General features: G+C 38.5%; 1 protein-coding gene across 2 annotated transcripts; it reads right to left on the bottom strand.

Annotated features, from left to right (window-relative positions):
• Window positions 1–1433: 1433 nt before the first annotated feature.
• On the bottom strand, window positions 1434–25183 carry ACTR2 (actin related protein 2). Of its 2 annotated transcripts, XM_071740199.1 has the most exons (10): window positions 24985–25150; window positions 20180–20290; window positions 16693–16707; window positions 14424–14639; window positions 10317–10389; window positions 7976–8112; window positions 7054–7203; window positions 6222–6367; window positions 5657–5789; window positions 1434–4528 (listed from the first exon to the last, which is right to left on the bottom strand). In XM_071740199.1, exons 1-10 carry the CDS (start codon window positions 25030–25032, stop codon window positions 4358–4360), a joined length of 1200 nt encoding a protein of 399 aa, XP_071596300.1. In that variant the 5' UTR covers window positions 25033–25150; the 3' UTR covers window positions 1434–4357. The 2 variants fall into 2 exon arrangements, with proteins under 2 accessions (XP_071596300.1, XP_071596301.1); XM_071740200.1 differs by lacking the exon at window positions 16693–16707 and having other exon boundaries at window positions 24985–25183.
• Window positions 25184–25440: the final 257 nt, after the last annotated feature.

Below are 25440 nucleotides of genomic sequence, written 5' to 3'. Positions count from 1 at the left end.
TGCAACAACAGGATAGAGAACAGTAAGCTATTTACCTGGGGGATGTGACTTAAAACTGATCTGAATTTTGTGATGCAGTGATGGCAAGAGGCAAAATTATCAGCCCACACTAAGTGGAAGATTATTTTTATTAAGGCCTATAATGGCAAAGTGACAGTGGCTTATAAAACCAGGACAACAAACCAACCTACTCTAGAGGAACTCGTATCATATGGCTCAAATAAAGCAAAATGTTAGATTTTAATACTTCCTGAAAAGGTCCAAAACAATTTTTTTCTGACACTGTTCTCCTGGATGCTAAAACACAGGAAGGACTTAAAAAACAAAAAACCCTAAACCAATAAACAAACCCAAACCAACAGAAAAACAAACACAAACAAAAAAACTTTATTTTTCACAGTATTGAAACAGCTAATGATGCTTGTTTGTGGAAAACAGATGAAGTGCCCACAGGGAGGAATTTACTATTGAAAAAGTTGAGTAGCAAATGTCAACTGAGCTGTATTTAGTCCTTGCCACACAAAAGTCATGTCAGGCAAAGCAAGCCACAGGAGAGAAGTGGGGAACATTAGTACTGAGCAGAGGTAGAGACTTATTTATTTTTTATTTATTTATTTGGGGGGGCTTTTTTTTTTTTTTTTTTTTTTTTTAAATAGTTGCTATCAAAATCCTGTCTCAAAACACCTGTATCTAAGATGGGATGTGTTTCACCCAGACACTGAGACAAATGAACCCAGAGCCAAACTGCAGGTATTGGTTCACTCCAAGAAAACCAAAGCCATTATCCTACCAGGGACATGATGCCTGGAGAACATGCATATACAGGACATGCACGTCCAGTGAACTGGGGTGAAGAAGCTGGTTGAAGCTGTTTCAAAAGTCAGATAAATGCATCATGATTAATGGGCCAGACACTAATCCACACAGCAAGCTGAGAATTACAAGATTTCAGGTGCAAGAGCTGCTTCAAACCAGTGCATCTTTATAAACACTACACATTAACCCCTCATACAGTTCTTCTATCAGTTAAAATGAAGGATGCAGGTGAAGTAGCACATATTATAAAACCAAGGTGATTTTTCCTAAGCAGAGCATCACTGTGTGATTTCTGAACTTTGCTGAAGTCAATACAAGTTGAGAGCTTTTCCCATTTTGCAGTACGAAGCACAGAGCTTGAACAAAAAAGATTCCTGTTCAAGGATAAGGACTTTATTTTACTGCTAAGGAAACCAGGATGGAGGGAGGGGAGCCTTGGCTAGAGAATGGATTAGGGGTGCTTTTCTCACTCTGCGACAGCAATCAATAGGGAATGGGTTATTTTGTCATGTCAGATTTCCTCAGCATAAGCAGCTCATGATAGTTTTGTGATGGAAGTTAAGTGAGAGAAAAACTGACAGAACTGATTTCCCAAAGGAAACAAAGCAAACATAATCTACTTTGAAAAAAATCTGATTTTATTTTTATATTGAAAAGACCTGTCAATTTAAATAGATGTTTATTTCCATTCATGGTCTCAACCAGTGTTGTGTGTCAACATTATTCAGAACTGTATAAAAAGCCATTTGTGTTACATTGGTTAACATCCTAAAACACTGGAGGGAGGGGTTTGAAGCAGCTTAACATTAAAAATAGGATGTTCCCAAAAAACTTACAACTGATGCAGCATCGTCTATTCTAATTTTATAGGAGCTGAAGCATATTGCAAATACAACTCAAGTTATTTGGTCTTCAACTAAAAACAAAAAAACCAAAACACAAACCCAAAACCAAACCTTAATCAGATTGCTTTCATAGAAATATTAAGATGTTAGCTGAGAGAACACACACACACACACACACTCACACACACACAACTCTCACGTGTGCAAACACACACATGAAGAACCACACTGAGCACAACTGGAATACCCCATTCAGTATTTGGATTATGTATGTGAATTCTTCTGAATCCAGGATAGCTGTAATTTAAAATGCTAGTTGCCTTTTTTTTTTTTTTTAATATATACATGGTTTCCATGGAAACCCAAGATTCTGCACAATCAACTGACACTCATGGTAGTGTGAAGTTCTCTAGTGAAAGGGCCAAATTGCAAAACCTTTACTCAAACATGCACATACCTAACTGAAGCCAATGAACAGGGGAGAAGATGGTTTAGAAAAGGGGTTTGCAGGGTCAAGGTCTAGATTTGAAAAAATCACATGACAGATTGTCATTCAAAAAAAAAAAAAAGGTTTTTAAAGTCATTCTTTGGTTTATTTCCATGATTCTCAACACTGTCTGGAAAAGCCAGAGACAGTCACATGAGAAACCATAGCCCTAAAGCAAGCCTACAGCATTTTTAAATCCTGTGTATTAAATGTTCAGAAGACTACAGGAATTCAGAGCACCCCTTACATTCATGCCCCCAAAAATCTAGTAACTGTTTAAGTGCATGCACTGAGGCATGACCGGCATGCCTGTAAATTCATATTGTTCAAGTTAAGAGTAAATATAGCTGCAAAAAACCCCACCCACCTATAATTAAATGGTCATTACTAGCAGTACTATAGTGACTGTCTTGTTATTAAAGAAATGCAGACATGGTTTCTGCCTGTTTGGCTCACTCAGCCAAAAGCAAGCTGTCTGCTCAATTTAGAAAAAAGGCAAATTTGAAGAATTCAAGGGAGTTTAATATTTCCATGCTCCTGGGGTCGATTACTGATGTAAAGATGCAGACAAACAGCAAGTATATGAAAGCACATCTTGTACATTCCAAGGTTTGGAAGTCAAAAGCAGACCTTAACTTCCTTATGCTTAAGTGTTATGGTAGGCTTGGAAAACCAGTAAGAAGTGACACAAGATTTCCACGAAAAGCAAAGTAGAACTAAGTCTAACTGGCATTTGTATGCAAGCAGCTTTTGCTATGCTTTATGTAAGGCAGATTTTATTGCAAAGATAGTTACCAATCTGCTAGTAAGAAGGAAAATACAGGCAACTATACGTAGAGGAGATGGCTGACAATTACTAGTGACAACTTAATATTTTTCAGAACAACTCAGCTTTAATATACTTTCTGGAAACACCATTTTCATCACTGGTTTTCACTTCCTTCCCCATCCCATGTTAAGTATCAAAAATCAAGAGTGGACAGAATGAATTGTGGATATTTACCAACCAACATCATCTTTTACTCCAGTGTTATTTTTAACCAGAACAAATATAGGTCATTCTTTATAACCTACTGCCAGTGGTTGTTTATAAATATCTGCTTGCAGCAAATAAACACCATTCATTGAAATATTAATTTGCAGTAACTACTTGGCACTAGGTTAATATACTTGTAAAGTTTAATGGAAGTGCTTCTGATGTACATACAAGCACTTAAAACATCAGAATTTTAAAACAAAGTTTTGGGGTTTTTAATATCTATTGTTACAGTTTTCACAAGCATTTTTGAAAGTATTAAATCTCGTCATAAGTTTAGAGGCTCCTGTCTCAGCATATCTAAATTTCTCAACAATTACAGAATAGCTAATTTAACATTCTTGCTCCCTATGCTGAGACAACATTGTACCAAAATTTAGCTATAAAAAGAGGCATTTTTGGTCAGACTGACCCCCAGCTGTCCCTTAACAGAAAAGCAACACAGCTTAAACCTGTCTCCTCCCCCCAGAAAAAAAAGACACCTAAGGCCACAAATATACATTTGCCAGAGTACCAGGTGTTTCTCTGTTTGTGCCCACTGAGAAAAAGACAGTATGAAAGCCACCACCACCACCACCTTTAAGGATAAACCACCTCAGAAGCCAGTTTAGGCAGCAGTGCGTATGGAACCACATTACATCGAAACAGCGTGTTAAAGCCATTCCAGCTTGTTAAACTAGTTAATCAAAACTCCTAATTGCACAAAAGAAAGAAAAAAAAAAAAAAAAATTGTCTTCACGTAGAGGCAAAAAGATGCAAAGATTACCACCACAATGATCCAATAGCAAAAACTGCTGCTTAAAGGTTTTCTTATGCTAAAAAAGGCACACAACCCCTTGTGAACTAGAGATAAAAGCTAGCAGTACTACAGCAATAAATCCAGAAGAAAAAGCCTACCAGAATTACCCAATTGCCTACTGGGAAGGAACAATGAAGTAGACAGGCTGCTCTTGCTCTGTTTTGTTTGCGGGGAAGTGGTCAAATTTAATAGTCAAATTTAGCCACATTAAGAAAAATTTAACAAAAGCTACCCCAAGAAACCAAAACAAAACCTGACCTTCGGGTCAAAAGGCCACAGACAGGCCTTTCCATAGCATGTAGCTGAGTGAGTTCAGAGATTGGCAATGAAAGAAAAAAAAGCTTTAGACATGTGATGGGAACAAGCTTTGGGATTTATCGAACAGTCACACCAAGCTTCTCCAGCACACGGACTCCCTTTTCTTGGTATTCTTGTCGGGTCATCCAGAAGTTGTCTTTGTCTTTCATGATGTCTGCTAGAACTGCACCACCCAGAAACACCATGTGCTTTCGACGAGGTGGATCTTCGATCCGGATCTTAAATTTCTAAGAAAAGAAAAGAGAATGTTACTAGGGTTCTTGAAACAAAGCCTTTCAAAATAATATTGTGCTTTCCACCAGAACAATAAAATGGAAAACTGTTTAGTGAGAAAAATGCAACCAGAAAACTGAAATGCTAGCACAGGGCACTTTGTGTGAGCTTCCAGCTTGCGCAACCAAAGTAAAATAACTACTCTGCACTGGAAATTAGAGACAGCTATTGACACTTTCCCCCAAATTATACTTTCATTGTATCCACAAAAAGCTCGGGAGTCAGAATACAAACTTAAAGACCATATTTTTGCATTTCAGAAGCATGGTAAAGAATAAAATACTTCCTAAGCATCAATGGCTAAGATTATGAGAAGCTACCAGATCACTAAATCACAAAATATTTCAGAATTATACCAAATCTTAAAAGAGTAGATGGAACAGATCTAAAATTTACACAATCTTGACTAGCTTCACTAATTAATACTCCCTTAAGCTCTTCAATGCTGAAGCTCTAACTTCAAAAGCAAAAATGAGTACAAATCAAAGCTGTGTGTGAAACACTGTTTTAGACCTCAAACATTCTGTGTAACTGAGTCATTCCATAGAGCTGCAAAAGATTTTTAGAGAACACTGTGTTAAGAACCAGGGAAATTCAGTTCTAGTCAGCATTAGAAATTTCACTCCAAGGAATTTTCTTTGCAAATATTTCTCTTCTCCTCCTTGAAAACCAGACTGCATTATGATGCTGTGTTACCTCTGCAACGTGTGTTTTGTCTGCTTATCACAGTCACCAATGAACAAGGGAAATTTATTCCACTCGTGATGTGAGAGAATTTGAGCCTCCCACTTTTGAGTATTTCACTTAAGAACGTTAACAAAAACTGTCACAAAATAAGAAAAATTATTTTTACTCCAAGGCATACTTTTTACATACATTTTTACTCTCAGGCATTGCTTTGCATATACACACAAGCCACCGATGTGAAAGGCAGGGGTATGAAGAACCGAAAGGCAGGAATATTGCAAGCTGCTTGGAGGGCCACCCGCAGCTTCTGTCATTTCTGACGACTTGGTTCCCTCTAGCGGGGATTCAGGATAAAACTTGGCCCCGGACAAATAAAGCAGCGATTCGGTACCTACCGAGAGTTTTTCCACATCTCCTTTCAGAACTCGTTCCAGGTAGAGCTGTTTGAGTTCCCGCTCCAGTCGCGATGGCAGGCCAGGGTACATGGTGGACCCTCCAGACAACACAATGTGCTTGTAGAATTCAGACCTGACAAAAAAGCAAACAAAAAAACAATGAAAAATTCTCCTACTGTCATACGGTATAGTTTGTAGTACAAATGCCTGTAATGTATAGGGGAGCAAATCCAAACCTAAAAAAATGTTCACGTTACACTGAGATAGACTGAGCAGTCTGGCAGACTTGCTCATGATTTCCAGGCATCCTAGAAAGCAGCAGTAAAAAAATACTGTGTTTTCAAGATATTATCCTTGCTCATTCATACCAAAATAGTCAAGTTTTCTGACAACTTGTTAAGGTCCAAAATATCAGGGAGTCTCAGAACGAGTCCCTGTCTCATTACACACCCTGCAGCAGCAATGCACACGACTGTGTGGAAAGCAAAAGATGCTACTTTGTTTAAATACTATTCTCACATCACCCCTGCACCATAACAGAGGATTTTAAGTGTTCTGCTCTTACCTGGTATCAATGTCAGCAGCCTGGATGGTGTTAAACAGCAATTCAGCCACTCCAACCCCTTCTACGTTGATTAAGTGAGGCTGGAAGAGAGCCTCTGGTGCCTCAAACCGTTCTCCACCAACTTTGATAATCCTGCCATCTGGGAGCTAGTGGAGAAAAAAACACCATTGAGAAGACTACTTTTAGCCACCTGGATACTGAACAAACCAGGAGGAAATTACCTATGTTGTTCCCCAATGTTTTAAAACAGGAAATTGTTGACAACTGCCACCACTGGAAGCCCTTCAGTACTACTGAAAGAAGATACAAATTCTTCAATCTTTATGCAGTTTACTTTGAGACAGCAGGGACCAAATACTGCTGTGTCAAACATTTCCTTGCAATACTACTCCTAGTATCCATTTAAAAGATGATCTTACAGCAAGAGTACTGCTTCCTGCAAGCTTTTTTCCTCCATGTGTGAGCACAGAAAGTTTCCTCTAACAGGAAGTTTACCCTTCTCGTCACCAGGTACCAGTCTCCTATGTCACTACTAGATGGATGAAGTAAAAAATCTGACATGCAAAAATAAGTCCACTTTCTCTACAATCCTCTGTACTACAATTTCAAATTTCAAGAATCTGCAATAACAAAAATGAGTACAAAGTCCTACTGAAAATCTGGAAAGAAAAAAAAGCAGCTTTAAAAAGTTCTCTCAGAACCAAGTAATATGATCCTACAGACTCCTATGCCTGGGAAGCGAGCTGCCAAGAAAAAAATTAGAAGGCATCAAAGCTAAATGAACTTAAACTTACGAAGTTCAGGACAAGAAAAGCTCTCTCAAGACACTCACCGTGTAGGATTCAACTAGTACTGTGGTCTCTAATGCCAGTTTCTGCTCCTGTTCAATGTTGTAGCCCACATAACACAGCTTTTCCTTGATCATACGAACAGTCTCAAAGTCAGCAGAGTGGTTGAAAGCATAACCTCGCAGTAAGAGGAGCTAGAGGGAATACAGCAGGTTGCAGTAAGTGAGAGGCACAGTCTGGATCTCTTTGTCAGTAGACAGGTGCATTCAAAAACCTACCTTTAAACCTCTGTCTCCCCCTTTTAGCTGCAAATTTAATATTAAGACAAATTTGTCACATTGTATCCATTATTACCAGAATAGAATAGGAGTAGAAGCCACATTACTGCAAGTGGGAAATTCTCTTCATCATTACAACTTTCAGTATAAATGTTATATAGGCAAATGAAACAGAACCAAAATAATTTTTATAGAGGGTTTCACTTCAGAACATTCCAGCTTAATTGTAAGGTTTGTCAATCCAAACTGTTGCTTATATTTATAAAACCCCAAATAATCTATAGAAGAGTCTTATTTAACAATCAGAGAATTACTATGCTATATTCTATACTGTGAGAAAATGTTTTTCTGAAAACAGATGATTAGAACTGATAGAATACAATTTTGTTTTCATTTCACACATGAAGAAGGCCAACTTCTGAATTTTTCTTTCCCAAATACAGAAAGAAATACTTTCCTACAGGGCTGCCACCAAGAAAATGTGAAGTCTGAATACTATCACTTGTGATTTAGATGAGGAAACATAGCAAGTGTAGACTGAAGCAATATGGCAAACACAGGAATCCTTAATGTAATTAATATACAAATAACAGGACAATGCACAGTGATTTCTTGCTGTCAGGGGGTTTTAACTTGAACCAATGTACCAGAGATAAAGCTTCAGCCTTAAAAATCCTTTCCAGCTTACCTTAATGAGGTACCTAGTGATATCCCTCCCAGCTATATCTAACCGCCTGGTGAGATGAGGAAGAGAGAAACCTTCATAAACTGGGCAGATATGAGTTACACCATCTCCAGAGTCCACAACAACACCAGTCAACAAACCTAAAAGAAAGGGAGGGGGGGGAAAAAGATACAATTTTTATTATCCCCTTCATCCTTCATAATTAGAGCAGAATAGTAGTGAGTTTAAGATAGGATTTTTCATCATAGTGAACATAATCCCTGTTCCCCCAGTCATCATTTTGGGAAAAGTAGTCACAACATAATATTCAGTTATTTTAATTCAGCTGGATTTTAGACTTAAGGCTTTCACAGTAACAAACACTTGCAATTATGTTTTTAAAAGTACTACTTCTATATTTTTCTAGTGCTTATACCTCTCCCATTCAAAATTTTATCTGGTGTTTTAGCATCTTAAAGTGCACCCTAAATAAAGATAATATCTAAGACCATTAAATGCTTGTTGGGGCACAAATACCTCCTCAGATTCAGCTGTGTATGTGCAACCCTATATTAATTTCTCAAATGTGAAGAAAACCAGAGGTAGTCTAGTTTATTAGCACTTTTTAATTTTAATGGTCTACTAAAAAAAAACAAAAAACCCCAAACAGTGCTTTCCTAAGGTAGAGAATATTTGGACTGTACACACACATTTTTTTTCACCACTGAAGCAGCACTAGGCTGAATCACATCCACTTTCACAGATAACAGAAATTGACTCCAGTGAAAAAAGTTTACCATAAACCCACTACATCCTAAACTGTAAAAACTGATATGTCAGGATGTAGAAACAGAAGTTTCTGTGCTTCACTGACAATATAAATAAGCAAAATTGATGGTGAAAGTTGATCAGAGATCAGTCTTACAGTTTCCCACAGGCTACCTAAAGCAAGAAAATATATCTTCAGGAGAGATCTTAATGAAGGAACATAGCAAGATGCAATGGCTTGGCTGGTGTAATTTGCTCAAGCTTTGTAAACAGGAGGTAAAATTTGGTTATTTGCCTTGAATGAACCAAAGAACACAGCTCAGTTCATTTGTGTGATCAGATCTTCAGATTTATTAGTGAACTGGAATAACCACCATGAAAAGACAAGTCTTGCCATCAGACATGCAGTAAGGAAGGAAACAGTCTCAAGGGACTACACCAAACTCCAAAGCATTGTTGTGAGGAATGGCTAAAGAGTTTCCTAATTAGAACTAGGTTTTGATATATAAATCTCTTTGCCTTTAGAAGGCACATGAGTCTTCAGAGTTTTAACAGCAGCAACAAAACATGGTGTGCTGAAATGAGGCACATCTCTAAGTAATTTTAGCCACTAATTTAATCTTTAATATAAGTAACTAGGAATTTTAAAAGGCTCTTCTTTCAATAGCAAATGTTGTTTGTGTGCCACCTGGTTTTCGTATCTTAGAAGGTCTTCAATTTTGTTTTAGATGATGGTAGGAAAAATGGACTTCTCTAAGTTGTTTCACATGTTATTCACAAAATAATTGAGCACTATATGTAAAATGCATGTAAAATTATAGCATAATGAAAGACTATATGTTAGTCAACTAAACACTTACAAGGAATCAAACCAGAGAAAACCCAAGTGTGGGAAGAAGCAGTGTAATAGCACAGAACTACTTTTAAGTGACTTTGATAACAGAGTCACACACTTCCAGTACATCATTACTTTTGCTCTTGGGCACAGAAAGTACGATGACACGTTAATGGATAAGGATATTTATGTCCTGCTATGTTACAGCTAAATACACAAAGCCACTAGTAAACAGATGTAAGAAGTGACATTATTAGAACAGATACACTTGAGTAACTTATTAAAATCCTAGATGGATTGCAGTCAATGATAGAATTTCTATCAAATTAAGTGAATCCCTGATTTTCTCCCCAGGCTGAGGATCATTTATCCTGGTTTGTCTACAGCAAAAGAATCAACACTTTTTTTTTGATCTGAAAATATCAGGTAAGTCACTTACTCATCATCTTGAAATTCACTTATGGGAATACGTTTTTCCTTTATCAGAAAATCAAATGCATGCCATTAAGACTTATGACAAAAGCTAAATGACTACGCCCTGAAACAATGAGAATTTTGATACACAAGGTTGTTGTGTTTACAAGCACAGTTTGTCTATTAAAATAACACTGACACTGGTACCTATCAATAGTTCCTCAAAAACAAAACAGGTCATAGGCTGAGTGGTGTTGAATTAAGCCCAAGACCTATTAATACCACAACAGACCTTTGGCTCTGCAACACATTTATAAACTAAACAGATTTTAAGTTATCTTTGCCTACCTTGAGCATACAAAGTAAGAACAGCCTGAATGGCTACATACACCCCAGAAAACTGGTATGTCTCAAACATAACCTGTAAGATGAAAGCAAAAATAAATGTTCAAAACAAGCTAAATATTTAAAAGAAAAACATTTCACAGATTTTGAAACCTGTATTTCACAAATTTTATATTTTTACTGATAAAAACACTTTTCAATACATTTCATTGTATGAATTCTACACAAGCATTAGAAACCTACTTGCTTTATGGCTGTCAGTAGTACATTCAGTTCTGTAACTTACCCGTTCACACAAGATGAGCCATATGAAATACTCCATATCCATTTAGTAGCAAAAGTGAATACCTACAAGAAACCCACACACCAATTTCTGCAGCTTTACTAAGCCATTTTCCATGGTGCTTAATGAGTGGGAGGCAGTACTTGTAGACCAGCCAAGTACTTCATTACTGAAGTGTGACTTGGGAATGAAATGTCTTTTAAAGGCATATGCTTTAAATCTAATGAAGTTCAGGTTGTTTGGTTTTTTTTTATTCTTCATATTAAGGCCTTCAGACTTTGTTCAGCCTCAGACTGTGTCAAGTAAACACCAGACTCCTACACATGTGGGTCTAGAACAAGCCCAGTGTCACAAGTTATTCTCTGCATCTGGGCCACCTTCTTCCCTTCTTTTAAAGGGCAACTGATGACAAACTTCTAGAATTACTGCACAATCCACTACTACTGATATAGGTAGGGCTCAGTCTGTTACCACATACAGATAACCACAGGTTTGAAGAACTCTTACTGAAACATGAAAAGTAACTGCATGTCTTGCAGACTATGTTCCCCTAACTATTAAGCTAGTTTCAGTGAAAAAACAGTCTAAGATTAAATGCCATAGAGTTTATAGGACCTTGTCTTCTTTTTAAAGACAAAAAGCACAAGTAAATAACTCATACTATACAGTAGTTTTCCCCTCAAAAGGCTCTACCATAAAAAACCAGATGAACTCCTATTACTCCAGCACATACAAAAAGTTTTGCTTTTGCTATTCTGCAGCCTCCCGAGCATTTCTGCAACTTCTAGGATTAGAAAGTAATTAAATCCTAGGTACTCCCACAACTCGAGTAAAAGATATCTAAATATTTTTGAAGAAAAACAGCTGATGGCTGACAATTTTAGAACTATTTGTAGCACCTCCTGTTAGAATAGCATGATTTTAAACAGCTGGCCCATATAAAAAACCTGATCCTTGCAAAGTCAAGTTAATTATTTCATAGCTGTATCAAGCACAATGCAAAACCCCTGGGAAGACTGATGGTGCCTTTCTCAGGATATCTGCTTTGAGCACACAGTATTGCAGAAGTCAAGTAGAGAGAACACAGATGGGGTGAGCTGCAGAGCACCCTGCCATGAGAGCACCACACTGTGGGTTTTTATAAACCCACCAGTGTGAACTGGGTAATATAAAAGGAAATTTAATACAGCAGTCAGGTGCATGGGCTGAGAACAAGCAAGACATCCAAGGCTGGCTAGCAACTTCCATAATGGCCACAATTCAGCACATACACAGTATCTTCAGAAACAAGAAGCAGAAATGTCTGCCAGAAATTAAGAAGGCAGCAACTCAAAAAGAGATCCAGTTTGAGTAGCCATTATCTACAATGAGCACTAATCCAAAGATGTGTCTTTTAAACAACTCAAGTTTTTCATTCTGTAAGCACTCAAGAAAAATCTAAATTATCTTCATGCAACAAAATGAATAAATGGCATCAGTTACTGCATTCACATGTTGTACTAAACTCTGGAAGCCACTGCAAAACCCTTTTATAACCTATTTGCAGGCCTCTGGGGGGTTGCTAGGTTTTTTTTTCCCAAGACATCTAGGTCTGCTCTATTTGACATGAAAAATGCCTTGACATAGGTTGGCAAATCTTAGGATGTGAACACTGAGGAGAATGTTCTCCTGAAAAGATTATTCATGTGACAGCACCTTTTGGATTAACTACAGGTGATCATCTAACTGAGCACAGAAAGGAGGAACTAAAAATTGGGAAAAATGAAGAACAGTAGTTTGGGATTAGCATAAGGACTATACTAGAATATCTCTACAGTTAAATGATATGCCATTACAGTCTGACTGCTCTTGAGGCTATTACAGAATAAGAATGCAGCAGATAATGAGAGACAAACAAATGGCAAACACTCAGTTAAATTGAGGAGAACCAGTGCCTTGTAGATGCTAAGTACTTTCAAGAAACAGTACTTTCAAAATACACTTTACAATACAACTGTAGAGAACACTTGGTGCTGTTACTATGTAGCCGAGTTGGCTGATGGGGCCATGGGGTGAGGAGAGAGAATTACTGGAAGCAGAATGAAGAACAGCACATATAATTATCTATCATCTTGATATGATCCAGATGACTAAGCTTTTCTTTTAAAATGCTACTGCAATGTATCACAAAATGCAAAGACGTTATTGTATTTACTGCAGGCTTTAGGAAAACTGCTAATTCAGTCCTCTGCTCGACACTGAGCTAGCCTCCCTGACAAGGAGGACTCCATGTCAAAAATGGAAAGAGTATAGATAAGTTACAGTTAAAAACCTAAACAACTGCTAGTCCTCTTAACACTGTGAGCCATTAAAAATATTAATACAAACAATGAGCTTCTCTAACTCAAATTTAAATTTACAAAAATGGATTCTAGTTCTCTTCACTTCTCTGGATTATGATTAAGGATCTACAATCTCTGTGGTTTAAAAAAGCAAATGGAGCACTACAAATATTTCATTAGAGTTCAGAAGCCATCAGTGACTTTCCAATTTATGGTATAAAATTACTCAGTCTCAGAATAACTAAAATAGAGCCTTTTGTGTCTAGGAGGAAAACAGAATCAAGAACATTATTGTAGGCCGCTGAAAAGCAAAGAAGCCTGAACAGGTAATTCAACCATTCCTGCTACATGAAGGTCACACAGAATAATCTGCTACATCTATCACACTGCAGCCAACTGATATACAATATACAGTATTATTAATGTTGCATTGTATAGTACTTGGGTAATATGTCACTAATGTCCCCAATTGCTAAGAAATGCTGAATTTAGATTGTACAGGTTTTTTTCACTTAAGTTTCCTCAGTTTTGCTACACTTCACTTGCTTTCAAGTCACTGAAAAGAAACATTAGCTCGAATATATTAACTGCCACACTGCAAAAAGCACTACTGTAGCTGTCACAACAAAAGGATTTTAAAGGTCAGCAGGTAATGATAAAAGGAAATTCTTACTGGATGAAGCAACAAATTTGGGAAAAAAAATACACACAAGCTTTCTTATTCAAAGTTCTGATAAATGGACAGTTCCAGACAGAATACATTTTCCCAGCCCTAGCATCTACTCCAATGATACTTTTTTAAATTACACTTTCAGTTACAATGAATACTCACTGTAACTGAAAATACTTATGATGTTTGAGAAAAAAATGTAATAGGAAACTAAACTTTTTGTTCTCCTCTGAACATCACTGCTCTGCAAAATTGAGTCTTTGTGATGTGGTACTACAGCTAAAGAATATACATCTGACAACCTACATTAACACAAGGTTCAGGTAGGTCACCCAGGCCAGCACTCTGAGATTGAAGATCCAAGAACCAGGCTTTCCTTAGAAGGCTTTCATTGATAATCCCCTAGCATTAATCAAAGATAAGTGAATTGGTTGTCATCACACCTTTGTGTTAACTACCTCCAACAACAATGCTCCATTTGGTAAGCATCATCTTGCTCAAGACTCAAAACTCCTCTGAAGATTTACTGGCTTACAGAAGTCCAAGTCATTCAAAGTAATTAACATCCATCCAGTATCTTGGATAGATGAAGATAACCATGTATTTCCAATTCTGTGTTTTAATGGTAACACGGCTTGACACAAGAAGCCTTCTAATAGCTTTTGAATGATACCAGCTTGCTTGAATTTAACCACAGTTGCCTTCCTGACCACAGTTAAGCATGAGTTTTGGTTACAAAACAGGAGAACTACTTAGCCTCAAGTGTTCCAAGAAGTTCAAATCTCTTAGCAATGTTTTACTGACTGTATATATCAGTTTCCACTAGAGAGACTTACCTCCACGATCTTCTCTCTATTTTTAGTTGGATTCATGGGAGGTTCTGTGAGTAGTATTTTACAATTTTTTGTGTCAATATTAAGTTTTTCTGGTCCAAATGTGTAATCCCAGAGGTGCTTCATATCATCCCAGTTCCGAACTATGCCATTCTCCATAGGATAATTGACTTCCAGCATGGAGCGCAACTCACTCGCTTCATCACCAACCATGAGATCCTGTAAAATTTTAATACAGAAACACGTCAGTGCTTGCAAAATTTTCTCAACACCAAAATCCTCCAGAATGACAGTGAACTGCAGCAGCCTGTGTCCAACTGTGTTCTTAAACAATGTCCACATTTTAGAACCCTTTTCAGGTACTTAGGAGGCAAATAGAATATCTTTCACATAGTATTTAAATTTGGCTGTTACCCACCTCATACCTTTTCCAAAACAAACTTTCTTAATTCCATTCTCCGATTAACCCAAAACAAACCCATACACTTTGCTACAGCTAGACATCACAACAAGCTTTGTAAGCATGTTTCTCTCACTGACACCTCCAAAATTCTTTTATCAAACACTAATTTCAAAAGGCTGAGATGCAAAATAGCACATACAGGTAGTAGGTGGGATAGGCAGAATATTTTTCCATGCATGTTGCAAATTTCTGTGCACAATACCAGAAAAGGAATAATGAGTGGTGAATAAGCATACCCAACAGTAGCAAAAGCAAATAAGAGATTAGAAGTTTCACACTAGACATTAAAAGAAATAATGGTTTACTTATTGCCTATGTCAGTAGGGTGTTAAGAGAGACATCTAAATATAAAATACACCCTTGGCTGTTCCATGCCAAAAGTACCAAGCCAAAACCCCCAGTAATGCATTCTTACATAAATGCAACCAACTAAGGCATAGTTTGTATAGTCATTTCACACTGATTAAGCAATCTGTTTATTAAAGTTAGTTAGGCAAACATCACACATTCAAATTAGTAGCATCATATCTTCTCCTTTCCCACGTATTTCCCAGAGGAAGTATGCACAGTAACATTTATCTTTGCTCCCTAATAATTCCTATACTTTTCTAAAGAAGCCTTAACTCACTGGCTCATATTTAGCCTGTAAGAACAGATTTCAAGGTACCAACAGCACTGTTTCCATACTAGTATTATACTGATTTCAGAGCAAAAAAACCAAACAAACCACAGCTGCTTCATACAAAAATATGCCACCGCAGTTTGCAGTTGCTGTGGCACAGAAAACTTGGAGGTGAAGGTTACTCAACCTACTATTCACTGCTAGGGAGAAAAGATGCTCATCAAAAACTCCAGTGTCAGGTTTATAATGCCTTCTTTTTATAAAGAGTTACTGTTGACTATATATAAAGGAAGTTAATTGAAAATAGTTTAAAATCAATTCATCCTCTTCCACCCGCTCTCGATGACAAGGCGCTTTATTTATTTTCCTTTACAGGGATCACAGTGGATCCTGTACAGTGGATCACACTTTATTTATCTCAACTATACAGGGGGGAAAAAAAAAAAATCAAGCCTCTAATGTTTAAAAACTAATGTATTCTGGTGAAACCACACTATGAGAACTCCACCACACAACCTCGTTACTCCTGAGAATTTAAGACAGCAGAAACTCCACCAGTTAGAAGAACCAGAAGCAATTTTTTGTGCACTGTTCTTCGGCACTCCATGCTACTGAACAGGACAGCCCAGGAAAAGCCACTATTCAAATATGCAGAACAAGTTGAACAAAACTTTCACATCCTTTTAAAACAAAGTTAAAGGGCAGAACAATTGTTCTCAAGAGTACTCTGACAAACATGTGCACTTGGCAGGTGAAGAGGAAGAAGGACAGCACAACCGAATTTGCAGAGCAAACTATATCATGATATTCCATATTTCCACCCCTGGTATTCAGTAACACTTGTCTAACTGAAATCTGAAAGTTAATTCAAGCTCTTGGTTTGTAATGTTAAATATAGCAGCTTACACTGTTAAAGATACTGAGCTCATGAGGATATTTAAAAGTTATTCTTGAAACCACTACTCTTGAAAACTACAGACTATGTAGCATTTAGAAGCAATGCATAAAATATTCTCATGAATTAGTTGCTAGTAAACCAAAGCAATGAACAGTGTCCAAATTAAGTATGTATTCAAATGTAAAATGTAGGACAAGACAAAACAAAATAAAAAAATATAAACATAACAGCTACTACGGTCCCACCAAGCAAAAATGGTAAACAAACATCACAGGGGCACCTCACTTACCATCTTTTTGTTATTCTACTTCAACAGGTCAAGAAAGGTGAAGAAAGAAGGTAGAAGCAAGAAAGTCAGAAAAGGCCTAAATGAAATTCTCAAATTATTTTAAGTACACAGTAGAAACAGGCTGAAAAGAGATCCGAATTAGTTCTGTTAGGGCCAAGCTAACATTCACAGGATCTCAGAACCAAGTGTCTCTTTAAAGGGATCTATTGTTACATGTCACTGGCATGTCATGTTTATTCATCTTACTTAGCAAACAAGATCAATATCTATCTGCCTCTACCTATCTCATAAACAGGATTCTGTGCATAAATTTTCTGTAACATTAACATTTTACCCTGGGCAAGGCATTTATATGAATTAGACAAGACTCTGCAGGAGGCATTTGACCATAACTAGCTCTGAAAAATGCTTGATTTAAATTTTGTTTTAAATATTCTGCTTTAAATACCCAATAACATAAAGGTAGTGACCAATAAGCAGACTAACCTGTTCACTTATTATTGAACCAATACTCAAACAGATGAGGAATATTTACTTAAATTATGATATCTACTCCCAGAATGGGAATATGCAGTCATGAAGTGCAGTAGTAAGAGCAGTGTCTCAAAGTTCCTTCTGTATAGCAAGCTATGCAGGTAGAAATAAATTAAAGCAGCTGGGGAGCACTACATGATATTTGAAGCATACAAGTACAAATATTGTACAAAATTATACTAAAGCCATTTTCAAACTTATTACAATTTTTTTGTTACTTGATTAAATATAACTTGAGTCACCTGAAATGTCCAAAGTCATAGAATAACTGTCAGCCACAGTAGGGTGAATCTACTTATTCTACTTATTCTGATAATTGTGTCAGAGGAAAAGTGCACAGTTTCTGGCATCTGCCTTTGGACAGGCAGCACAAAGAGGCTGGTCAGAGTGTGGGCATCTTCCTGAAATCCAGAGAATGACCTTCTCTAGGCTGTCTTTGGCAGAGATTGAAACTTGATCTGCCCTAAAATCCTAATTGTTTTCATTAGTCAAAGCTACTCATTAGTCCTGCCTTCCTAAGAGGGTTATTAACCCCCTGCTTCAAAGATTAGTTAAGTCAGTAAAAGCAAAGAGTGGCATCTTAAGAGCTTTAAGGTTGCAATTTTAAGCAAAATAATCCCAGTAATAACCGAATTTTAGTGCTTATGTCCTAAACAGAGGACTCTAAGTAGGAGAAAAAGCTATATCCCTCCTGCTGGTTGAAATGAAAGAAAACAAGGACGAAGCCACCTGAATTTGGTAACTCAAAAGATGGAAGAAAATCACTATTTTGATAAACTTTCAGACTCTTTTTGTAGAGTGTCACGGTTAGAACCAAACCAGGACAGGAGAGTTTCTGAGTTTCACAGGAATGACAGCTTTTCTGGATAGTTTTGAAAACTCAAATTTATCATCTCATCTTCTTCCCAGTTTCCTTTATTCAGTTTTTAACTTAACCCCTAAGAACTTGCAACAAATGTCTAGAAGTAATTTTTGGCATAAAGCTAATCTGCTAATTTTTTTTGGGGAATCTGCAAGAATCTCACAAAGTAAAAGAACACTTGTAATTAACAAGTCTTCCAACTGTATTATTCTACTGGAATACCCACAGTACCTCTGAGGGGGATTTCTCCTCTTGATACACTGTTTCCTTAAGGGAGATTGACAAGCTATTATAGGCAGATGCTATAGAACTTCTACGAAGAATCTAGACACAGTTTATACTCTCCAAAATACACCCATGTGAACCATATTGAAACAGAATATGAGCAATACTTATGCAATTAGAGTTTACTGGTTCTTTTACACTAATCCCATAGCAACTACCCACTGCTACCCCCTATCTTTTCAATCCAATGATGGATCGTGTAATAGTACTGAACTAAGTTATCAGATAATCACAGGTTACCAAAACTGGCAGGACAGGCTGTATCAGATCAGCTGGAAAGAAAACATTACTTTAATACCAAGATTTCACACAAGAGAACTTTTCTAGGACTTAAGACTTGTAAATCACTGCATACCTGCATAAAAGTTTACCAGGACTTCCTTGAAGAAATTTTCATGCTAAGTTTAAGTAGATACTCAAAAAAACCCCACTTCTCTAAGTCTTGCAAGAGAAAGCAAAATGTTTTCCCTTTCCTTACAAAAACTGTTATCTACTGTGTAAGGGAAAGATCTCCATCCTTTCAACCAAATTGTCTCAGCTGACACAAGGTATGTGCTACTGCAATATTTAAAATTTAAAAAGGCATTTTGGAAAGGTGCAATCTCTTTCATCCTTTTGACTTCCTATTATGATTTTCTCCTGATACTAACTTTTTACAGGCAGCAGAAGAAATCAGGTAACCAAAGTCCTCCTTGTTTCCTATAGGGTTCACAAAATAAGGAACAAGACTGGGGAAATTTAATTTTATTTTTTCCTTTTTACTAAGCTGCTGCTCACAAGCCACAGGGAAAGCAAAATTGAAAGGCTGTACATGTATGGTTCTAACTTGATCTTCACTGGCCTAAGTGAGGGCTTCTACAGCTCTGCATTGCCTCCCACTTCTTTCTCAAGTTCCTACTTCTGCCTTGCTCTCAAACTGAAGCCTCCACAATTGTTTAGTGAGGCAGTCAAAACTTTATCTGACAAAGAAATCACTCTTTTTCAGCTTGCTCAGATCACTAAACTGGCTCAACACATGATTGCACCAGCACAAGGTAAGAACGTGTGGCTCTAAGCAAGGGACGATGTGACCACAGCAGGGGGAAGACATTTACTGAAGCAGGTACAGCAGAAGCAACTACTAAGATTTGAAGCATCACTGTAATTACAAAATAAAATGAGAAATTATAGCTCCCCAGACTTCAGAAAAAGATTCACAAACAGTTTTTCCTACACCATTCCAAGTTTGAAATAACATCCCAAGATGAAGCAGCCTGAACACAGCCTCTACCTGTCTAACTAGTGTGAAGCATCTACCATCTATCAACAGCAGAAAGAAAAGAAAACAAAAACAATAGAAACAATGAAATGCAAACACAACCATGGTTAAACATCTCATACAAGATCGTAGAGATCAACTGTGAGCTGAAAGCAAGCAGCATACAAAGACCTGGAAGCTCCAGCAGTTCTTCAGCACTGTCTCAGAATCTTACATTATAGCTCTGTGACAAACATCAACCACTTCTGTTTGGTTTCTGCCTTCTAATCTTGACAGAATTATGTTCTGGGATTTGAAGCCCCTTTTTGCCCAGAAACACTTGATCCCTACCTGCTACTTTATTAGTTGTACTATCTCCAGTGCTTTAGATTATTCTCTTAATAACCTTGCAGTTTGTGACAGGCTAAAACCCAACATGGAAATAAATCAAGATACTGAAACAGCATAAAGGGGAATTAAAGAAAAAGCACTTCCAAACATTACGTAAGTCAAATGCAGCCCTAAATATTATAATCTGTCAGAAAGGAATAATAATGAAAAAAAATTACCTTGATTTCAATGTTTCCCACTTTAGCAGTTGATCTTATAATGGGTCTTCCAACCAAAGCTGGGAAAATATGCTCTGGAAAATTTGAACCTGCATAGCCACATTTCACAAACTGAAAAGAAAGAAATAATTTTATTAGAATATGCATTTTTTTAACCAAGAGAAACCTGGTTTGAAGTTAAAATTTGAGAGTTCAAATTTAAGAGCATTGGTCCCACTGGAAACCAACTGGATTTATATTTTCAGATACATTTTATGCATTTCACATGATGCATAAATCAGTACAATTGAATTAAGTATTTTCCAGAATCTTTTCTGAATCAGACTGTCAGATTTTTGACAGACAGTATTAAAATTACAAGGTACACTGAGAGGTGTACAAGAGTACAGTGTTTGAATTTGGATTTCCCACCACACCATAAAAAAGGTCAAGCAACCTGAAATTCATGATTTTGTAATGGTTCACAGCTTCCTATGAGTACACAAAGAGACCAAATTAAATCCAAAACCTTGAGAATTCAGATGTTATGCTGTTATAACAAGTGATAATGAACTAGCAGACAGTTTGTGCAATTCAGATGGATTTCATTCATTTTTATGATTTTCTGGGTTTCTTTTACAGAAAATGGTACAAGTTTGCAGTAGGCACTTCTAAAACCAATAGCACAACCAAAACCTCAGCTGAGGGTAGTTCACACCAAACAGGAAAGCGTTTGTTACCCATACATGTGTGAAAGAAAGCTTTACATTGATGGGTGGCAGGGTAGTATACACACTAAGAGAAGAGTGAGGATTAACTGAGCTTAAAAAAACCACACAGTCACTAGAGGAAGCTCAGTCCTAAAACAAGAACTTTAAAAGTTCCAGCAAGAAGTTACAGTTTTAGCTAATAAGGACCAGCAATTTATGCTCTTCAGCTGTCCTACTTGTCCTACATCACACCCTGATGTTCTGCCTGCACATACAGAGCAGGCTTCTCTTTGATGCATACTTGGAATCTACATACTGCACTACATCAACATGCCAGAACATTCTGCAGTCCCAAACATTACCCATTTTCATCTGCAAAATTACTTAACCACCTAGGTATAAGCGATAAGACAGCATCACAGGATCATTCAGGTTGGAAGGAACCTCAGGAGATGTTTTGGCCAACCCTGAGGTCAAAGCAGCCAACACTGAATTCAGTCCAGAGCTTTGACCTGTGGAGTGTTGGAAGCCCTCAAGGACAAAAAACTGACAGCCTCCTTGAGACCTTGTCTGAAAGCTTAATAATCCAGTACAGGTTTCATTAAAAGCCATCTGCTAGAATTTCCAAAATGTTCAACGAGTTTTCTGAAGCAAGGCCTGAAGCCTGCCACTGAAATAATTATCACAGCAAAGAAAGAGCACAGCTAATTGCAGCTAATGGGGAATTCCGCCCTCACAGTAACAGTAACATAAAAAGTTTTCTGTTTGCTCTAAATTATTCACCTTACTGCAGCATAAAGGGTACCTGCTTTAGAAAGAAAACTATAGAGCCAGCTACAGAAAGAGCCAAGAGATGTTTAATTAAAAGTTGCTTAATATAAAGGGGTTTTTTTATTTTTTGTTTTTGTAACGTGATTTTTTTCACCCTTTCAGTGCCTGCTGTTTGAAACACGTAAAGAATGACACTGTGTACACAATAAACTTTGCCCATTCTGTCTCAATCCCTGTTCTCTGAACAGACAAGTACTTATCAACTCTTGCTTATATTAAGCCCCAAAGTACCTAGGAGTTACATAGATGTTATCTGTGTATTCAAGAATGCTGTGCTGCTATGAATAAGCAAAGAGCAGTCACAGGCATTTCTGGATCGCACTACCTGAATGCACCAGATTTTGCCAGACATTTTATACCAGAGCAAACATATGAGACATTTTGAAGGACTGACCCAAGTCCAAGTAATAGTGTCCAAACTAAAAAAAAAACCAAAACAACACACCACTCCCTTACTGTGCACACCTCTTGGAACAATTATCAAATAATTTCAGTGCAATCCTCTGTATACAACATGTCTCAACAATAACACTCAATGAATTTACACATCTTGGTAAGGAAGCCAAGAGTTAACCATCATTCATTTTTGCACACATTTGCTATACACTCAGAAGGTTTTTCAGAACAGCAACTGAGCTGTAAGAAGTTTTACCATATATAGTTTCTTCTTCATTTCACTGTGGTTGATACAGACTCTTTCACTTCCTACTGAGTCATCAAAAGTAAGAACCTGTATGTATAAGTATTCTTTCAAACTAAAAGAATGAGGAAGCTCTCAAACAGGTCACATGACAAATTTTAAAATGAATATTAACATTCTTATCAGCTCTCTGTGTGTGATTCTTTGCATTGATGCAAAGAAAAAAACCCCCAAAAAAACAAACTCTAAATACAATTAGAGTAATCTTGCATGCCACTAAGTAACTTAGTTTGTCCTACAACAAAAAAACCCATCTATCTCTAATATTTCAGACCTCTGAGTGGCCATTGCCTGCCTCTCTGCTACACTACATGTTGCAAGAACTTCCTTCTCATCACCTCTTCCTCAAAGATTGGCTGCAGCCAGACACATCAGAAGCATAACAAGAAGAGTAATCTTCAGAGGCATGCCTTAAGTTAAAAGTGCATCTGATTTTACTAAAGATAATCTCTGATTTTGTGTAATATTTCTGGCACCTGGCAAGAGATTTAATTTCAATCTTCGTTTTAAGTATTACATATCACAGCCTATCAGAAATCATACTCAAATCATTCTGTCATCCAGAAAAAAAAATATAAAGGTGCTGGTTATATCCTTGAAAGATTTACTGAATTAAATTTTCTTTCACTTTAATTACTCCAATTCTAATTTAATTGTCTCAAATCAAGCTAAATATTCTGAGCTTACTGATTTAACAATTGTTTCTTGATACTTGGCTCTCCCACACAAAGAATGCTGTGGCCAGGGTACTTCCATACACACACTGTTCTCCTCAGAGGCTGAGCATAACCCAGAGCAACACAAGCTGAAGTGACACAGGCCCCTCCTCTCGGCACTAAAAAGGCACCTTCTGCTCCTACAGTTATTTATATCCTGCTGGTACAACTCACAGAGGAAAAAAATGCATCATTCCAAGATGATTTCAAAGCACACCCGGACGTGTTGCACTGCACAAAATCCATCTTGCAAACCCAACTTGGGAAACTGGGTAAAAATAATGGCTTCTACCCCATGCCTCACATTGGCCATGACACAACACTGCTGTCACTACTGGTACACTGAACATTTTATATCTTAATGATTAATTACCATGTAAAGGACCACTCTAAAGGATGAAAGTCTATTTTTTTTTATATATATGGGCCTGACAATAAGAGTATTGAGCAATGAGGGGAAAAAAAAAAAAGAAGTCTTCTCATCCTTTTCTAAGAAGAAAACGGAAAAAACTTTATTTTTTCCTTTCATTTTTCTAAACTATAGCATAAAAAGTGCCCAAAAGCTGTGGAACCCAGTCGTATTAAAGATAATTTTTGCAACAGGAGGAAAAACAAGAAGACAGCAGAACTGACAAATACCACATTTTTATTCCTGAATCACTCTAATAATTTCAGGTGCTAATTGAAACTACCCCTCTAATTAAATGTATAACAACAATCTCCTTTGTCTCAGCTATTCCCCATTGGGTTTTAACAAAAAAGAAAAAAAAAAAAATCTTTATTCCAATGGTTTATAAAAAAAAAAAAAGTTCCTTTTTTTTTTTTCCTCTTTAAGAGACCTTTACATGTTGTCAGCTGTGTTAACTCCCCACATAGTATTTTTTAGTCAGGGAAAACTTAGATTTTGCAACAAAATTACCGAAGGGGAATAATCCCCTGCAGCATCTTATCCGCTTGCTATAAAAGGTTGGGGCTTTTTTCACTTCCTGCCGAGGTGCCCCAAAGCCTGCAACCCACTGAGAAAAAAGTGAATTTCTAGTGGGTGTCTGCACGCTGATCGCGAGCAGAGAAGGTGAAAGGAGGGGAGAAGGGGCCAGGGGATATCTCTCGATTTAAAAAAATAGCAATTTTGAGTACACTCCAGATGAAGGAAGGTCTCAGTGAAAGCACGATGCTCCATTTTGACACGTAGGTGAAAAAAAACCAAACCCACAAGCATTCCTCTAAAACTAGGAATCCTGCACACGCAGAGGGGCCATCCCTGGTTGCTCAATGTGTAACGTGCTCATAGGGAATTAAAAATAACAATAATAAAAAAATAAAAATTAAAAAATCGGTATTTTCGGTTAAGTATTCGTTGCTACGGAGAGATTTGCTCAGGATATGCGGAGAAAGACACACCCGGTAAAACAGAAAAATGCCGGGCCAGGAAGGGGGGGGGGGGTGTGGAGAGGAAGGGGGAGCAGAGCACAACCTCCGCGCACCAGGCACAGCACCGGAGACCTCGCCCCCGCCGGCAAGTTTTATTCATTCGGTTTCGAAATAAAGGAACAACCCAGCACACGGCCGGGACCGCCGGTTCTCCGCCCCGACCTCCCCCCGCCCATTCATTCCGCAGGCCCACGGCGCCGCGGGCCGGGGCTGGCGGAAAGCAGCGGGGCCCTTCCCAGCGCCAGGAAGCGCCTTGGCGGGGGGACACGGGGGAAGCGGTGGGGTTCGGTAGCGGCGGCAGGCCGGGCGCGGCCCACGGGCGTGCCGGCAGGAAGCCGGGTCGGGTCCGGTCGGGGGGAAGTCGCCTTGCTTCCCCTTCCCTCCCTCCCTCCCCCCCCCCCCCCAACCGGCGGTAGGGCGGATCCCGAAGCGACTCACCCCAGTGCCGTTGTCGCACACCACCACCTTCCTGCCCAGCGTGTCCATCCCTGCGCGCCGCCGCCCCTCACCGACACAGAACGGACCCGGACCGGACCGAACCGGGCCGCCGCCGCCACCGCCCCAATTGCCACAGGGGCGCCCCCCCCGGCCCTGCCCGCGCGCCCGCCCTGCCGCCGGCCGCGCGCGCACGCCGGAAGCCGTCAGCGCACGCCGCCGCCCAATCAGCGCGGCGACGCCCCCTCCCCGCCCCGCCCGCCCCCGTTGCCATGGCGGCGGCCCCGCGCCCCGCGGCCTGCACCAACCGCGCAAGGCCGCGCCGCTCCCCGCGGAGCTGCCGGAAGGGAGAAAAGGCCCGAAACGCAAGCCGAAACAACGCGTTTAATTTTTATTTTCGCGTTTCCCCGGTGCCGACTAGGGGATGGTGCTTCGTGCTGTCGTGACAGACAGATTGAC

This window comes from Heliangelus exortis, chromosome 3 (assembly GCF_036169615.1).
Source record: "Heliangelus exortis chromosome 3, bHelExo1.hap1, whole genome shotgun sequence".
Lineage (NCBI taxonomy): Eukaryota > Metazoa > Chordata > Aves > Apodiformes > Trochilidae > Heliangelus > Heliangelus exortis.
Note: the sequence above shows the minus strand (reverse complement) of the source record. Positions and strands in the feature narration are given on the sequence as shown.

Bases quoted from the DNA above. Each gene is read 5' to 3' on its own strand.
- ACTR2 (XM_071740199.1), bottom strand. From the start codon at position 25,032: ATGGACACGCTGGGCAGGAAGGTGGTGGTGTGCGACAACGGCACTGGG. The intron at 20,291-24,984 runs GTGAGTCGCTTC...CTTTCTTTTCAG, and splicing joins TGTGCGACAACGGCACTGGG to TTTGTGAAATGTGGCTATGC. The intron at 5,790-6,221 runs GTAAGAGCAGAA...CTTTTTTGTCAG, and splicing joins GCTGCTGACATTGATACCAG to GTCTGAATTCTACAAGCACA.